At 40.2% G+C, this 19,862-nt stretch overlaps 1 protein-coding gene across 1 annotated transcript in view; it reads right to left on the bottom strand.

Annotated features, from left to right (window-relative positions):
• Nucleotides 1-19,862, bottom strand: part of LOC126262381 (protein bicaudal D) — a 115,365-nt gene that overhangs the window by 14,609 nt on the left and 80,894 nt on the right. The window contains exon 12 of the mRNA XM_049958977.1: nt 14,543-14,709. Within this exon, the coding sequence (XP_049814934.1) occupies nt 14,543-14,709 (167 nt within the window). The remainder of the gene's footprint in view (nt 1-14,542; nt 14,710-19,862) is intronic.

Raw genomic sequence — 19,862 nt, 5'->3', positions numbered from 1 at the left:
AGGCAGTAATATATTTGACACTGAGCTTGGTTCACTGAAAGTATTACTCTTTACTCTTCTGGTGGAAAATTGTTATTATTCTAGTGAAGAATTCACTGAAGACAGTTTATCAGTTTTAGCAAGATAATTATACATTTTATTTTTTTGTATACTGGAAACCGTAGTATGTATCCCAGCAGCATTATTTCACAAATGCATATAAAATTAAGTAAATTTTTGTATTTCTCTTAATTTTTTTTCCTTATTTTAAGTCTTTACATGTCTCCTATACATCAAATTAAGTGATCTGAAAATCGTATGTTATGAGACGAATAAATCACATCTCACACTGAAACCAATCAGTAGTCACAATTGTTAATATTTTGTTGTCTTTACAGCAAATATTTCATAATACTGTACCGTTTCTTTTCCTACAAAGTTCCAACTAATCTGGATTTTCAGAAAATTTTGTATCCATTTGTTTTGCAATTTCATTTACAACTTCCAAGCAATAAAGATCCTGAGCATTCTGAGACATACTACTGAATTTTTGAACAAAACAAGTAAAGCAGCCTCTACATCTTTGGGTTTACCCATTCCCTCTGACTCAAACACACTACACTCGAACACTGCCATAATCTGATCACTATTTTTCCATCAACTGCCTTAAGCAGCTCCATTTACATTTTAAGAGAAACAGCAGTTTATTCTCATCTCGGTTTTCTGCCATCACTTGTAAAAAATGAATTTATTGTACATGTACTTAAAACAAAAACATGAAAGAATTGTGACTCAAAATTCACTGATTTCGACACACAATATGCAACTTCTGAAACACCTAACAACAAGAGGCAACACAGCAACAATAACAACCATCATTTACTTTGTTTGGTATAGTGAGAAGGGGGCAAAGAAAAAACATAACTGGGTGATGACATGACTGCAGAAAGTAGATATTTGTTCATAGAAGAATCAAAGTCTCTGTGTTTCAAAGAATTATGTGTATCATAGTAAAAGAAAAAAAAGTATGAAATGACATGACTTCGTTTCAACTGGAGTATTATTTTGTGTCAACCAGTTTTTCATATTAAACATTTTTCACTGTTTACATGAAAAAAAATAGCAACAACGTGCTCTGAAATCATTACAAAACTGGCGCAGGAAAGAGGACCTAAAAGTTTGTCCCATGAAAACTGTTGTTCATGAGGAAGTGTATCTAGGACACAAACTGGAATCTTAAGCTTTTCAACAAAATTCCACCAGTGAAGTAGCTAGGGATAACCCTGGATGCAAAACTACCATGGGCCCCTCATATAAAGAATATAAGTTCCAAGGCAAAAGGTATCCTTATGTGCAGTAGAAAGACCTGTGGTAAAAATTGAGTTATATGTGGGGCTGTACCAAGGGTGTGGTGAGATTGGCCACTGCCAAGGGTGCAAGCGCAGAGGGGACACACAAACTGACCAGAAAGAAAACAAAAAAGAAAGATGGTTTAAGAAATAACTGGGAGTACAATGAGCATTCTTCTATACCTTGTGTTCCTGTCTTTCTACCCGTGAGAAGGAAGCATTTCTCTGCAAGTGGAAACGCGAACTGTTCTCATAGTGTCATTTTGTCCGAGAAGCATCACAAAAAAATTACTGTTATCAAATAGGTGACTATCGCTAATGTAGTTTATGTGACAATAGCTGCTGCTTACACAGCTCGATCATGTTCAACAATGGAATTCTTGCTAAAACTTAGCTAGAATATTGTAGGATCTCAGAGGTCAGTGAGCATCTGCTGAAGCAAACACACTATTTGACTGAAAGCTTCCACTTTTTGCTGATTTTTGTCAAATGATAGCAGTGATGTTGTTACAGCCGGATTGCTTCAAAGCACTTGATACACAAATAACTGAAATGGAAAGCAGATTTCACATATTATAAAATTCTCGCGAGCTACCAGCTGTGTCGACGTTTAAAATCCACAAGCTTTTGACCTTGTCCTCAGCCGATGTCGAGTGGTGACCAGTATTGACGTATCGATTTTTTGCCCCCCCCCCCCCCCCTTGCTGCTACTGCCCTTATATAGAGATGCTGCCTTCTGTGGCATCACTTTTGCTTGCTCCTGCTCCAATACCACATAAGGTAACGTTTCCTTGTGCACCCCTGCACCTGCTTCGACTCTCCGATGGTTGGATCCCATGCCATGTGTAACTGTAGGTTGCCATCTTTATTGAGGAAGTCATCATGAACTTTTATCTCAGTCGCTTCTTTAATTATGCTATCCCATAAACTACTAGTCTGTGTAATAACTGATGTCACTGCAAATGCAATACAATATCACTGGTTTCTCAGGGTACTGAAAGCAAAAGCATCTCTCATGTACTGCTGTTCAGGAGTACGCACGAAACTGTCCACATCCATATGATATTTTATACACTCCTGGCCTTCTGAGGCCTACATCACCTTTCACATGCCTCATGAGTTGTCAAATTTTTTTTGGAGCCCTGAAGAAAAAATAGATTTTCTCTCTCTTTAGGAGTTGGCTAAACTTTCCTGTTACTGAGCCACAAAATGCCAAGAACACAAGCTTCTTCGAGTCCTCCTTGGGGTCCTTCTGCTTCTGTGTTTTTGGAAAGATGGCTTGCGACATCTGGTGGTTGATGTAGTTGTTTTCCTTAAATACTTTCTGTAAGTGGCCCAGTTCCTCCAGCAGGTCTTCAGCACGTAAGATGGCTTCCACTCGATGCACTAAGGTCCTCAGAACAGACTGTTTCTGTGACAAATGGTGGTAACTGTTAGAGTGCCGATATTAGTGGGTGGGTTTCCACAAGAAACTGTAGCTGAAACATCCATTTGCTTTATGCCAGATGAGGACACCAAGAAAAGCAAGGCATCACCAGTCTATACCTCCATCATGAACTTGATGTTTTGGGTATTGTTGATGTGATCCAAGAATTCTCCCAGTTATTCATGACCATGAGACCAGACAACGAATGTGCCATTGACATAATGATAAATCAACTAGGCTTTGGAGGAGTCGTGTCCAAGGTAATGTCCTCAAAGTGCTCCATAAATGGGTTGACTATAACTGGAGCTAATGGGCTCCCCATCACAATGCCATCTGTATGATTAAAATATCCTCTATCATACAAAAAATATGATGATGTCCGAGTGTGCCTGAATAAATCCATAAAAGTGTCATCAAAAAAGTGGGAAAGCAGATCTATGGAATCATAGTTGGGTATGTGCTTGAATAAATAGCATCACATCAAAGCTGACCATAATATCTCCTTCTCGAAGATGCAGGAATTAATTCAGCTGATGAAGTCAGTCATATTCTTGACATGATGCACACAATGATCAATGTGCAGATCAAGGAGGCTGGCCAGATATTTTGTGAGTCTGTTAAGTCAGCGAACCAATGCTGCTCACAATTGTTCTTCTCGTGAACCATTGGAAGGCCACAGAATGCAGGTGCTTGCAGATTTTTAATAACTTTCTCTTCCAGTTACGAACACTTGAGAAGCTCCAACATCTTCCTCATCATTCTAGATGTTGCATCCCACGAAAAGTTTTGATACATAATCCAGCATCAACCAAATCTTTGTGTCAGTCAAATTAAATGCCTGTGTCTTGGAGGAGGATGCATCATGGTCAGCTTTGGCCTGGTGTCATTATTCATGTGCATTCCCAACCTCGATTGCAGATATATGCTCTCCCAGTTATTATGTGGCACTGTTGAGGACTTATTTAACCACACTCTGCCAACATCGCATTTTTTTGTATGATGGAAATTATTTTAATCAAATGGATGGCATAGAATTGGGGAGCCCAAAAGCTCCAGTTATAATCAACCTGTTTATGGAGCACTCTGAGGACATTGCCCTGGACGTGGCTCCTACAAAGCCCAGTTGCTTTTATCATTTTGTCAATGACACGTTCAGTGTCTGGTCTCATGGACATGAAAAGCTGGGAGAATTCTTGGACCACATCCACAATATCCCTAACATCGCCAAGTTCACAATGAAAGTAGAGACTGATGGTGCCTTGCCTTTCCATTCCTTGACGCCTGCGTCCGCCTTAAAGCAAATGGGCGTCTCAACCACATTGTTTACAAGAAACCCATCCACATGGACCGATATCTACACACTAACAGTTATCAGCATTCATTGCAGAGACATTCAGTTCCGAGGACCTTGGTGCATTGAGCGCAAGCCATCTCAGACACTGAAAACCTGCTGAACCAACTGAACCACTGATAGAAAGAAAGTAAGTAAGTAAAGCGGCTATAACAAATGCCAGATTTCACAAGCCATCTTTCCAAAAACAAGGAAGCAGAAGGACGCTGAAGAGTACTTGAAGCTTGCATTTTCGGCATTCTGTGGCTCAGTAACAGCAAATGTTAGCCATCTCCAAATGAGGCATAAAATCGGTTCTGTCTTCATGGCTCCAACAAAAATTCAACAACTCACGAGGCCTGTGAAAGATGATGTATGCCTCAGACCACAAAAAGTATATAAAATACCATGTGAAAGTGGATAGTTTCATATCAGACAAACTGTGCATACTACTGAGCAGAGCTGAGTAGAACACGACGGATGCTTTTGCCTTCAATACCAGAGCATGCTCTAAAAAACAGGCATTTTATTGTATTTGAAGAGACCTCAATTATCACACTGACTAGCACTTTCTGCAAGAGCATAATTAAACAAGCAACCGACATAAAAATTTTTGACAACACCCTCAATAAAGACAATGGTCTACAGCTAAGCACAGCATGGGACCTGGCCATCGGAAGGTTGAAGCAGGTGCAGTGGTCGTGCAACGGGAACATTAATATATAGGGCATTGGAGCAGGCAGCAGTGATTCACAGATGGCAGTGTGGCTATACAAGGATCGTAGATGTAAACAAAAAAGGCAATCACCACTTGACAGTGGGCGAAAAGTACTCTGCCAAAAGCTCATGGATTTTAAACCACTTGTTGCGGTTTAATTTCACTTTTATTTCCAATCAAGATATGCTTGAAGTGACAGCTCAGTATCTTACCTTGATAATGTGCAGTGGGTTTTGAGGCTAAATATAGCAGAGATATTGGTACGGCAGAGCTAGTCAATAATGATGATGATGATGGTTTGGTTTGTGGGGCACTCAACTGCATGGTCGTCAGTGCCCGTACCAAGTCCCAATTTTTATACACTCCAATATTTTCACAACCCAATCAGGCAACTATCATGGATGAGACGATGATGATGACATGATGAGGACAACACTAACAACCAGTCCCTGAGCAGAGAAAATCTCCAACCCAGCCGGGAATCGAATCCAGGACCAGAGCTAGTCGATGAAATACACTATGTGATCAAAAGTATCCCGACACCTGGCTGAAAATGCCTTACAAGTTTGTGGTGCATTCCATCGGTAACGCTGGAATACAGTATTGTGTCGGCCCATCCTTAGCATTGATGACAGCTTCTACTCTCGCAAGCATACATTCAGTCAGGTGCTAGAAGGCTTCTTGGGGAATGGAAACCCATTCTTCATGGAGTGCTGCACTGAGGAGAGGTATTGATGTGTTGGTGAGGCCTGGCATGAAGTTGGCATTCCAAAACATCCCAAAGGTGTTCTTTAGGATTCAGGTCAGGACTCTGTGCAGGCCAGTCAATTACAGGGATGTTACTGTCACATAACCACTCGGCTACAGGCCGTGCATTCTGAACAAGCGCTCAATCATGCTGAATGATGCAGTCGCCATCCCTGAATTGCTCTCCAACAGTGGGAAGCACGAAAGTGCTTAAAATATGAATGTAGGCCTGTGCTGTGATAGTGAGACGCAAAACAAAAAGAGGTGAAAGCCCCCTACATGAAAAACACGGCCGCATCATTACACCACCACCTCCGAATTTTACTGTTGGCACTACACACGCTAGCAGATGATGTTCACCGGGCATTCGCCATACCCACACCTTGCCATCAGATCGCCACATTGTGTAGCATGATTTGTCACTCCACACAATGTTTTTCCACTGTTCAATAGTGTTTACGCTCCTTACACCAAGTGGAGCGTCATTTGGCATTTACGGGCATGATGTGTGGCTTATGAGCAGCCGCTCGACCATGAAATCCAAGTTTTCTCACCTCCCGCCTAACTGTCATAGTACTTGCAGTGGATCCTGATGCAGTTTGAAATTACTGTGTGATGGTCTGGATGGTCTTCAACTGTCGGCGGTCTCTGTCAGTTAAAAGATGAGGTCGGCCTGTACGCTTTTGTGCTGTATACGTCCCTTCATGTTTCCACTTCACTATCACACCAGAAACAGTGGACCTAGGGATGTTTAGGAGTGTGGAAATCTCGCGTACAGACATATGACATGAGTGACAACTAATCACCTGACCACATTAGAAGTCTGTGAGTTCCACTTAGCACCCCATTCTGCTCTCTCATGATATCTAATGACTATTGAGGTTACTGATATGGAGTACCTGGCAGTAGGTGGAAGCACAGTGCACCTAATATGAAAAACGTGTTTGTGGGAGTGTCTGGATACTTTAGATCCCATAGTGTAGCTGCTGTCAAGTTCCAGTTGGAACAGCTGATGAAAAGCACTGACACGGCTTTTTGGATGCAGCTTTTATTATATTTATGACAATGTCAGTGATTGTGGCATCTTGTGAACACAGTTTCAACAAATGAAAGTCAACTATGGCCATAACTAGATGTCAAATTTTGCTGTCTTGTCTATAGAATATAACACAGCTTCTCAATTGGTCTTCAGCGGCATAATCAATCAGTTTGCTTTGCTCAAATCAAGGAAATGCAAAGTAAAATTATAATATTAACAAAGTATCTGGAAAGAGACTTTTTTTTTTTCAACTCTTAGTTGGAGGCCTTTCGTCTTTTATTTCTAGTTAGTAATTTATGCACTATTAATAATTTATGAGGAACAAATACATCTGTTCTTTATTAAATGTCATGCTAAAACAAATGTACCATAGTTGCCATGAACATTTATAAGGCATAGATTTCATTTTACTTTCAGTTATTGTAGACAGTTTATATAACTTGTAATTTATTTACTACAGTGATAGATTTAATTTGTTATGGGTAATATTTTATATCAATACAGTTCACTTGAATGTTCAGCTGTTCAGTCATGCTTTATTGTTATTAATCCTAAATATAGCACAAAATCATAAAATTTGCTACACCTGTGTATAACAAAAATGCAAGAAGGTAGCTTCAGAGGGAGTAAGGGGGGGAAGGGAGAGGGTGACATTTATGGAAAATGATGGGTTACATTCTCAGTCCTTCTAACCCATGAAAGATGATTGTGAGATTTACTGAATGATTTTATTAGTAGTTAAGTTTCTGATAGCATTTTTTTTATTTTTATTTTTTTTTATGCGAGATAGTGTTGCTGCATATCTGCAAGACAGAACGACGAGTTTAGCATGTCCAACTGCTGGGGCTGCTTGTTCCTAGACCTCACGGCCTGGAGGTGTGTTGCAGCTACAAAAGAACGGCACTCACAATAACAATTGTGATGTAACAGAAGCAAGGAAAAAAGAAGTTTGAAGAATTGTCATTCTAACTTCCATTCTTGATCATTTTGATCACCAGAAAGTATTCTCATTGTACAAGATATTTGTATCCAAAGATTTGTGATACAACTTTAATATACATATCTGATGATAATTATCTCAATGCATAATCTGCCCAAACTCTTTGTCTTTAAATATGTCTGCTTGTGTCTGTATGTGTGGATGGATATGTGTGTGTGTGCGAGTGTATACCTGTCCTTTTTTCCCCCTAAGGTAAGTCTTTCCGCTCCCGGGATTGGAATGACTCCTTACCCTCTCCCTTAAAACCCACATCCTTTCGTCTTTCCCTCTCCTTCCCTCTTTCCTGATGAGGCAACAGTTTGTTGCGAAAGCTTGAATTTTGTGTGTATATTTGTGTTTGTTTGTGTGTCTATCGACCTGCCAGCGCTTTTGTTTGGTAAGTCTCATCATCTTTCTTTTTAGATATATTTTTTCCACGTGGAAAGTTTCCCTCTGTTATATTCATAATTAAGTTTGAATAGATTGGTGTTGAAAGAAGAAATATTGTCGCTCAATACACAAAATCAAGGATACCAGCTTTCTTTCAGCCTCTAGCATTGAAGATACTGTGACCGAGAAGACCAGAAGCACAGTTATGTGGCTTTTACTAGCCAGTTCAGATAGCAATTAATTTTATGAAACAGGTGACCACAGAGAGTATATCACACAACAAGATAGAGTAGACCCAAAATAAACAAATTAAACATTTCAGTACAGCTCTGTGTCTAAGTTCCAGGAACATGTATTGGATATAAACCTCTGTAATAAAACTGTGATAATTTATAGGAATAGAGTATGGTGGAATAAAGTAGAACAGGCAGTGGCTGCTAAGTAGTTTGGGAAGTAGCGGAGACTGGCCTGCTTAGCTACAACAGGCAGAATTAGCAACATGTCCATTGTTGGGATGGAGACCATGCTAAACACGTCCCCATTACATCTTTGGGTTACACTAGGGGCAGCAGCAATAGCATACAGTCTAAAACTATAAAACTTTTATGATATCTAGAATCTCTCACTAATCTAATGATTGTGGTAGACATGGGAATGGTAGGGGAAATGCCAGGTGACTAGGCAATAGCATCTAGCTGCTTCAATGTATCTTTGGGGGGGGGGGGGGGAGTAGAAAGCACTGGAAGACTGAATCAGGATATTATTTAAGGACACATAAACTGATATCGATAAAGTGATGGTAAAATCAAAAATATGTACATGTGTCAGGAAGCAGCATGCAGAATACTGGAATAAGAACCAAAAAGCAATGACATAACCAGCTAATGATGTCAAAACAATGTTTTAAGAGAACTACTACAATCCTGGGCTTGAAAAGAAGGAAGATTAAACTCGTGGTAGGATTAATGATTGGTCATAGGAACTTCAGAAAATACTTCCATAAAGTGGGTATAGGGAAACAAGTTCATCTACAGGTACATCTACATCTACATGGTTACTCTGCAATTCATACTTAAGTGCCTGGCAGAGGGTTCATCGAACTACTACTCTACCATTCCACTCTCGAATGGTGCATGGGAAATAGGAACACCTAAATCTTTATATTCGAGCTCTGATTTCTCTTATTTTATTATGATGATCATTTCTCCCCACGTAGATGGGTGTCAACAAAATATTTTCGCATTCAGAAGAGAAAGTTGGTGATTGAAATTTCATAAATAGATATTGCTGCAAAGAACACCACCTTTGTTTCAGTGACTGCCACCCCAACTCGCCCCTATTGCGCAATAACATGAAACGAGCTGCCCTTCTTTCCACTTTTTCGATGTCTTCTGTCAATCCTACTTCGTAAGGATCCCACACCGCGCAGCACTATTCCAGCAGAGGCTGTCTCTTTAGTGGGTTTGTCGCATGTTGTAAGTGTTCTGCCAACAAAGCACAGTCTTTGTTTCGCCTTCCTCACAATATTATCTTTGTGGCCTTTCCAATTTAAGTTGCTCATTATTGTAATTCTTAGGTATTTAGTTGAATTGACAGCCCTTAGATTTGTGCGATTTACGTATACCCAAAATTTATCAGATTTCATTTAGTACCCATGTGGATGACCTAGCACTTTTCTTTGTTTAGTGCCAATTGCCACTTTTTGCACCATACAGAAATTCTCTCTAGATCATTTTGTAATTGGAATTGATCGTCTGGTGATTTTACTAGACGGTAAATTACAGTGTCATCTGCAAACAATCTAAGGGGGCTGCTCAGATCATGTATGTAAATCAGGAACAGCAGAGGGCCTATGACACTACTTTGTGGAACGCCAGATATCACTTCTGTTCTACTCGATGATTTACCATCCATCACAACAAACTGTGACCTCTCTGAGAGGAAATCATGAATCCAGCCACACAACTGAGACAATACTCTATACACATGCAATTTGATTAATAGTCGCTTGTGAGGAACGGCATCCAAAGCCTTCTGGAAATCTAGGAAAATAGAATTGATCTGAGATCCCTTGTCGACAGCCTCATTACTTCATGGGAATAAAGAGCCAGCTGTGTTCCACAAGAATGATATTTTCTGAATCCGTGTTGGTTATGTATCAGTAAGTCATTTTCTTCAAGGTGATTCAAAATGTTAGAGTACAGTATATGCTCCAAAATTCTACTGCAAATTGAGGTCAGTGATATGGATCTATAATTCAATGGGTTACTCCTATTTCCTTTCTTGAATATTGGTGTGACCTGTGCTACTTTCCAGTCTTTAAGAACAGACCTTTCGTCAAGTGAGAGGTTGTATATGATTGCTAAGAAAGGTGCTACTGTGTCTAAACACTCTGAAAGGAACCTGACTGGTATACCATCTGGACCGGAAGACTTCCTTTCTTAAGTGATTTGAGTTGTTTCACAACACCTAAGGTATCTACTTTTATGTCACTCATGTTAACAGCTGTTCTGGTTTCGAATTCTGGAACATTTACTTCATCTTCTTTCGCGAAGGAATTATGGAAAACTGTATTTAGTAATTCCGCTTTAGTGGCACCGTCATTGGTAACATTTCCAACACTATCGCGCAGTGACGGTATTGCTTACAATTGCAGTAGATATTCTAGAAGCAGTTTTTTTAAGTCTGCTTTATGAAACTTCTATTTCCAACACATCAAATTTGCTTTTAAATAGTTTCATATCTAGTTTTCTGGGAATGCTCCTGCAACATCCCCACATGTATAGAAATATATAAAAAAATTACACAGAATCCAAAGAAACAGCACGTCTAATGGAAATAAATTTAAAAATTTTGTTATGCTGGAGCTATGGGAATTCGAATGCGGGCAAACTGTTAGCACTCATAGGATGGGTACCTTTGTGCCCAAGGTAACTGAAGTGGTTGGTGTTTCAAGACGCACCATATTGAAGATCCATAATGCATGCAGGGAAAGCAGAAAAACATCATCCGTGAAGTCACAATGTGCATAAAAGGGTGTGTTGAGTGATCATGATAGATAGTCATTGAAGAGGATTGTCATGAAAAATGAGAGGACGGCAGTTGCAAAAATCCCTGCAGAACTGAATATCGCACTCACAAACCCTGTCAGCACTAAAATAGTACAAATGAAGCTCCACAAGATGGGAATTGCATGGTGGGCTGGAATTCCAAAACCACATGTCAGTGGTGCAAATGCCTAGACTAAGAAAACATAAAACCTGGACTATAGAGCAATGGAAGAGAGTCATTCAGTTGGATGAGTCTTGTTTCATACCGTTTCCAACTTCTGGCCAAGTTTACATCTGATGTATGCCATCACAGGCCTATGAAGCACACTGCTTGCTGCCCAGAGTGAAACACTGCAGGAGTTTGGTGATTATTTTGGCAGTCATATGGTGGTAATCAACGAGCCTCATGAGTATTTTGCAAGATTGCATTACTGCCAAAAATTATAAGACCATTTTTGCTGACTGGATCCATAGTACAACATTTGTTCCCCAATGGTGACTCTTTGTTCCAAGACATCAGAGCGCCTGTTCACACATGTCACATCATCCAGGACTGGTTTGGTGAGCACGCCGATGGTCCGTCGCTTCTCCCCTGGCCACCACAGTCACTATTATTGAGGCTTTGTGGGCCATTTTGGAGACGTGGGTGTGTGATCGCTGTCCACCTCCATCATTGTTACCTGAACTTGCCACTATTTTGCAGGAAGAACGGTATAAGTTATTCATTCTGATATGATTGGAAGCAGTTTTGACTTACTGATTGATCAGTTGATCGAGGGGAGCTATGGGACCAAACGGCGAGAACATCAGTCCCTCAATCCAAAAGTTACTTGGGTAAGTTACAGAGTTCACTAAAAGTGGGTGGATCCAGTCAGAGGGGTCCAACTATTAAGTGAGGAAGCAAAAAACACACACAGTAGAAGGCACAGAAAGGTAGGCCAAATCTAAAAACTGGGAAAACAGAGGGATCAAAGATCAGTTGTTGCCCAGGAGAGTGGTCATGGGTCCCACACCTAGAAAACACAGAGAGTGGTCCCAACCACAACTCTGCCCCAACTCCACGAGTACAGCAAAAGTTTATAACTGAAAACTTAAAAAACTTTCTTGTGGGAAACTGACAGACAGTGCAACTACCTGTGAATTGTCTGCTAACATTAAAGACAAGGAATCTGGAAGAAGGGAACAATCCACCAATACATGGCACACAGTCAGTCTCGCCCCACAGACGCATTTTGGGGTGGCTCATCACACAAGAGAAGACAATGGGTGAGTCTAGCACAACCTATGCATAGACGGCATAAGACAGTGGACTTCTTTCCAGAGGAGTTTATTACTGAGAGCACTAGCACAACAGATATCATTCCATTTTTGGGCAGGTCGGCTTTTTTCAAAAACAAGGCCCAAGAAATGGGATTGTACTAGATCATCTGGGTGCTGGTCACCTAAATAAAGTTCTGGATTGGTGTGTATGAGGGTCGATGGCAAAAATGCGTAACCCGCTTTTTGGAGGGAGAAAATGGAAGCCATGAGAGAGGGCCAATGCAGAGGCCCATAGGATAGCATCTTGGGGCTAGCGTTCAGTGTGGGAGCTGCAACAGATGCAATACAATGCCGGGGTAACCAGAAGCCCAACAGAGTTTACAAGATGATTGATGGCAATGAGGAAGAGAGTGACACTTAACACACAACCCTGGGGGATATCGTTCTGATGGATTCAAAGGTGTTCTGAGTGAAGTGTCACCTCAAACCTGGAAGAGCCAATGGGATAAAAACTTGCAGATAAAAATCGGAAGAGGACCGTGGAAGTCCCAGCGATAGAGGGTAACTAAAATGTGACAGTGCCAAGCTGTGTCATATGCCTTATGAAGATCAAAGAAGACTGTGACAAGATGCCGGCGGCTAGTAAAAGGCTGTCAGACTGCTGTTTCCAATCTGAGTAAATGGTCAGTTGTAGATCATCCTTCCTGGAAGTCACACTGATATGGTGACAAAAGGCCCAGAGATTTGAGTACCCAACATAATCGGAAGCTAACCATCCTCTCAAGCAGTTTACTGCTTGTACTCTTGTATCTTCTTCTCTTTCTTATAAACTGGGAAATCTGGCAAGTGTGGAGAGTGGCACACATGACAGGTGACACACACAGGTGGCAAAACACAGGGGCTGCCCTTATGGAGTAGGTGGCCACAATCACCACACAGAGGGTCTGCTGTCCTGTGGGAAGACATATGCCCAAGACACATGCACCAAAAGTACCTCATGGGGTGATGGGACGTACAGCTTCATTTCACATTGGTAATAACCTTCACCTTCTCTGGGAAGATACCCCTCGAAAGCCAGAATAAAGGCACTGTTATCAGTGCGGTTGTTCTTTATGACCATTCTGCACACGTCGAACAAAATTAATGCCACATTGCTCCAGATTTGCAGGATGAAGTCCCCATGAAAAATCACTTCCTGGACCACATTCAGAGACTGATGGGGGCAACAGACAACAGAACATCACCAAGGTGATAACAAGCACAAAGGGCTGTAAACTAGGCAGCAGAAGAAGCTGTGTTCAACAGGGAGCCAAGCCACATTTTACCGAGAATCAAACGGATTACTGTATGATAAAATTCATAACTTAACATACTGTAAATCACTCATAAACTCACAAAATAGGTTTACTGACAGTACAACTTTAACATATATTGGTGTTCGATCTAATTTTACTACATTATATAGTGAGTGAATTAGAACATCTGAGGAGTGTGTCTCATTTAGCAGGATCTATGTTGAGCCAGGGAGGATAGAGTTGCGCATGCACAAAACTCCCTTAAAACGTGTGCAACTGGAGGTGTGGTCATGAATATGTTGCCAAGTTTCATGGAGTCTAGAGGAGCAGTAGCACAGTGGATTTAAGTGCCTCATCTTTCAGATAGCAGCATCTACATTACATTTAACAGTATTTAAAGAAAAATAACCAATAAATCCGCAACGTGTCAAAAGTTAGGGTGTTCACGCTTGTGTTCTTACACAGCAGCCACCATTGTGCGCGCACACACACACACACACACACACACACACACACACACACACACAGAGTGCAGTTACATAGCATCATTTGACTACATTGCCATGGCGCTTTAGCTTGACTCGAGCATTGTAGAAAAGCTTAGCTGTGTTTTCAGTTTTGTTTGTGTGTTCACCAACTGAACTGGTAACTTATGATTTCCTTTATTCACATTCTGTCCAGAACTTTCCATTATAATTGACAGCAAAATAAAACTAAGTTAGAAAAGATAACCTAGAAATGTCTAAACCTTTAGGAATAAAGATTCTGATAAAGCAGAGGAAACAAAAGAAAGGTGAGGAAGGCGAAAAAAGATGAGGAAGAAACGAAAGATGAAGGAGAAAAGGATGGTGATGGTTAAAAATGACCCACTGTAGTTAATTGCAAAATACAGAAAATAATATCAACAAACAAAACCTTAAAGCAACCACACTACAATATTGCACTAAATACAAGGCATACCACTTCAACTTAAAACAAACCTCTAGTTCCTCAAGGCGTTGCGTAAGTGCAAGTTTCTGCTGCACAGCTAACCGTAAAAGCTGATTTAGAGTTTTCTTTTCTTCCTCTGCAGCCGCTAACTGAGCATGTAAGTCATCCACTTGGGTTACATACTCTTCGCAGCGAGCAGCAAACATTGCACGTAAACCTAGAAAACACAGGTATATAAATTTCATTTTTTGAAAGTAGTAAAACACCGTGAAATGATGAACGCAGATTGAGTTTCTTTTTGTGACAAATATTTTGGTGATAATACAGCACAATAGTTATATGTTATGAGACACACAATGTGATGTTACTGAAGGTAATAGTGACCGTCCCAGAAGAAAAGACAAATGAGCAGCATCTATGAAAAACAAGGTTGTGTGACATTTCAGAAAGTATTTTAATTTCTACTATTTCTATGACTGTTCTATTAAAATAACATCTAGCCGTAAGTAAATTTAACTAGTAATATTTTCTCTCATATTTCCCAAACTATTCTGTAATACTGTAGTCACTGATTATTTTGATTTATTCCCTACACAACACAGCCAATTATATGAAGTATGATATTAAGCCAATGCACAAGATTATCACTATATTCAGTGAACTGCTGATACTATAGCAAATAATGATAGTACGATACTTTTCTTAGAGTTGGTACTTCATCTACATACATTTCAATTGCAGATAGTCTACACTCCATTGATAAATTTAGATGTTATACTTTAGTGTTCGTACCTTAAAAATTTTGCTACATTATTTGGATTTATTTAATTTCAGAAAATTTGTGTTTCATAAACAGAATTCCTTAGGTTTTTTTTAGCTAAAACTAAATAATTCTTGAAACCCAAACCACCATTAAAAAACTGAACACTGATTCTCAATTTTATTCACTTTGGGACTCAGATTCTGTTGACAGCACAACAGTTTAAAACATAGCGCTGATACAGTCCAGGGCACAGAATCTTGTCACAGTAAAAATCTAACAACACTGAATGATTTATCAAAACTTGAGAAATGATGATGTCTATGTCTATTGAGGCTGAAATTGAGTCAGACTGTGAAGTTATCTGGGCATGAATAATCAGTCTACGTGAACTCATATTCATCATCAGATGTTTCTCCTGGCCAATTGATTCTGCTCTCATAGTTGTACAACCATTCAAAGAATGTCTCTGCTCAGCGGTGCTGAAGTACCCCGATCATGCAACATATGTTTGACATGATTAAACCTACCAAGTCTCGACTGGGATGCACATGTATTTGTTGACTGTGGTACAGACAGACTTATCTTGAAAAGCAGTTCTGAATGCTTTCTCCAAAAACTGGCTTGAGCCTTTACTTCGGCAACCCACACACAATGGTAACATTTTACACCTCATAATTACAAACAGGCCTGATCTTATCAACAGTTCAGTACAGAGATGGGGATTAGTGACCAAAATGTCATCATAGTCACAAAGGTTACTAAACTTAAGAAATCCATCACTTAGTTCCAGAATGATAGTTATGGAGTAGTTATGGGCGAAGTTTAAGCTTACTGTTAGTTGTATTCTAGATAAGTATGCACTGAGTAAATGGATTAAGGACAGAAAAGACCCAAGATGGTTTAATAACACTACTCAGAAAATGCTGAGAAAATAGAGACCGTTGGTCTCTTGGTTCAAAAAGAGTACAGAAATGTCAACACGCAGAGGCTAGTAGAAATTTGTGCATTTGTAAGAAGATCAGTGCATGGAATGTACAACTACTTCCACTATCATTAAGCTAGCAAAAGATCTTGTTGAGTATCCTAGACAATTCTGGTCCTACGTAAAACCACTACATGGTCAAAGGTGTTTTGACCATGAGTTGCAACTCCTTCACAGTAGACTTTCTTCAAATAACGCAAGCTACAAAGGATGGGCAACTTGCCAGGCAAAGGAAGTCTGTCAGTAAATTATCAAGGCCTTCTACAGAGATCACTAGCAGAGCAGAGCTGTGTTTCACATCACGCATCATGTGGGAACACATAGTGCAGATCTTAGTATCACAGCACAACATGTTATAAGTCAGAGTGTGCTAGAGAGTGCATTCCTGCAAGCATTCTGCCGAGGCCCCATTGGTTTAAAAGTTCCAGTTGCCATCACCACAAACATTTCAATTTAGCACAGCTGACCTGTTCAAAGAAGGTTCTATAGCTCTTCGACTATGCACAACGTCACCACAGTAGTGCCTGCACTGTACACAAGGCTGTATTGTGCACCAATTTTGATGTCACCTCAGAGCAGGACTGTCACAGACTAGGAATATTGTATAACGATCTCTTGAAGTTGAATGTTTGTGTGTCATTTAACAGATGTGTGTTTTAGAAATATAACTGCAGTCATTTCAGTAGCTGTGAATACAGGTACCTGTGCCATATGTTTATTTGGGAGTAGCACCCCTGTTTACACTATCAGTGACACCTTGTGGTGTTGTCAACATACACGTTGACAATGAAGGGTAACTACAAGAGTTACATTTTTGCTATGAAAACATACAGGCAAGTGCACTATTTTAAGTATTGGCAATGAGGCCGTAAGGACTACACAACAGACTTAAAGCAGTTAGGTCAGTTTCTGAAAAGCATCAATGACTCAAGATGATTAGGATGTCATAGTATCAAGACAATTTATCACAGCTCAACATTTCAACATGTTATGTTTCATTCCCAAAATTTTATGCTTAACCTTTTAGAAAAGTGCACTGTTTAACATATTTTTTCTAGGGAGAAAAGTAAAATAGCAATAATCTGTGCTTAGTATATTTCAGATGGAACAAGAAATTGACATTATGATGCAAACACTGCCACTGCTGTAGACTATTAGCACCAGGTAGGAAAGAATGCTCAACAAGCTAGGTGAAGAAAAACATGGACAGAAATCAGAGCCCCTCTAGCGACCCACCTGTTTTGCCAGAAGAAGGAAAAATGGACAAATTACATTCCCTGCATGGAACAACATTTTACAAAGCAGAGGACAACATGCAAGGCAATGCAAAATACCTTTTCCTATCTAGCACTAGAAATGTAATTTATAATGTACAAGGTGTACAACTTTGCTTCTGCAGTTTTTTCCCCAACATTTGAGGCTTTGAAATTGGTTACACATGTATCATTCAAAGTATTTTCCATCGCTTGCCACTACTTTCCCCCAACTTTTGGGCAGTGTACGAACCCCACGTCGAAAAAATTGTTCGTCTTTTGAAGCGATCCAATTTGTGACTTCTTCATGAGATCGGAAGTGCTGGTCAGCCAGACCATGCGCCATTGATCTAAAAAGGTGATAATCAGAGCGAGCAATGTCTGGAGAATACGGTGGGTGGGGTAGGCCTTGCCATTTTAACACTTCGAAGTACGTTTTGACCTCTTTTGCAATGTGGGGTCAAGCGTAGTCATGCTGAAAAATCACTTTATCATGCCTCTTGCTATATTGCGGTTGTTTGTCTTTTAATGCTCTGCTCAAGCGCATTAATTGCATTTGATAACGAGCACCTGTAATTGCTTCACTTTGTTTTTAACACCTCATAGTACATGGCCTCGAGCTGGTCCCACCAAATGCAGAGCATGATCCTGGAGCCGTGAATATTCGGTTTGGCTGTCGATGTGGAAGAATGGCCGGGACATCCCCATGATTTTTTGCATTTAGGGTTATCGTAATGAACCCATTTTTCGTCCCTGGTCACAATGCGTTGCAGAAATCACTTCCATTTTTGCCTCTGAAGCCACTGTTCACAAACACACACACACGCCGTTCAACGTCTCTTTGTTTCAGCTCACATGGGAGCTAAGTTCCTTCTTTCTGAATCATGCCCATCGCCTTGAGACATTTTGAAATGAATTCTTATCGAGTTTGACGCGAGTCTTCACTCAGCAGTGTCTCCAATTCTGCATCTTCGAAAAAATTCTCCCTTCCACCATTATGCCGGTCTATATGTTAAAATCACCGTTCTTGAAGCGTTGACACCACTCATGACACATTCTTTCACTAATAGTGTCCTTACCACATGTACCTGAGAGCAATTAATGAGACTCAGTTGCTGTTTTCTTCATATTGAAATGAAACAGTAACACCTCCCACAAATGATAAGAATTAGTTTTGTAAACTGACATTTTCAATCAAGAACAACTTTATGATGCAGACACAAATTGACTAATGTTTGAATGAGGTTAGGTTGACCGAGGTCCAAGCTAACTGCCTGATGTCTGCGATCTGTTTCTTTTGACCGCTACTTACCATTGTTGCTACCTATAGGCAAACGGCAGAAGCAAAGTTGTACACCTTGTAATTCAACAGTTGTTTCTGGACAAGGACCCAAGAATAGAAGGCTGCACAGAGAGTAAGGAAAAATATTTCAAAAGTAAAATACTCGTAGTGGCAGCATGCCATAGAGTTTACAAAGCGTACAAGAAGCCCAGTCAGAATCTTAAGGAAAGGGTTGCTATGCTCCAGGGTCCAACCAGAGACTAAATTAAACGTGAAAATCCTGTATGTAATCTTTTATATGGGCATGTGGCAGTAAGAGAGATGCTAATAGTACATGCTCCAGATGCTAGTTTGAGAAATGAGTTAATCAGGTTAAATAACCCAACATTAGAAGAGCGTTTAAGCACTGTTCAGGTTTTTGAGCAGATAAAACAAATACCGAGTGGTTATAATTAAACTTTCCCCTTTTTAAATCATTACAGCATGGAAACTAATTACCGTACGTGTACCAAACCTGGTAGCATTACTGTCCAGACTATGGGGTGCACAATTTTCATGCATCACAGTGCCACTGTACAGTTCCAACTATGGTCACCAGGTGCCATGATCAGTCATCATGACTCATAGTCACACACATCTGACCAGTTGCAGTGCACTTGTTGACATGTGTACATGAGCATGGACAAAAGGAGCAGGGCATTATTGGTGAAGCTCTACAACCAAATTAACAGTAATGCTGCAGCTGCACTTCGAGAATATTGCCAGCTGAAAGGATTATAGAAGGGTCCTCTTTCACTGCCTGCTGTGTGGAGCATGATGAGGTAGTTCAAATCAACTGGATAACAGGGAGTTGCTCCAGGAAGAGGCCAAAAATCGGTTGCACCACACAAGGTCAATAATATTGCTATTGCTATGTGTGTAATTCCTAATGGTCAGGCAGTAAGCGTGCTGTGTCACGACAGTTGAACATCCCTTGGTCCAGTGTACGGAAGGTGTTTCAAATCATTCTCAAATGGTATCGTTACAAGACTCATATCATACAGTAGCTTGCACTATAGAACGCACAACGACATGTTGACTTCACTCTTTA

This window comes from Schistocerca nitens, chromosome 6, assembly GCF_023898315.1.
Source record: "Schistocerca nitens isolate TAMUIC-IGC-003100 chromosome 6, iqSchNite1.1, whole genome shotgun sequence".
Classification (NCBI taxonomy): domain Eukaryota; kingdom Metazoa; phylum Arthropoda; class Insecta; order Orthoptera; family Acrididae; genus Schistocerca; species Schistocerca nitens.
Note: the sequence above shows the minus strand (reverse complement) of the source record. Positions and strands in the feature narration are given on the sequence as shown.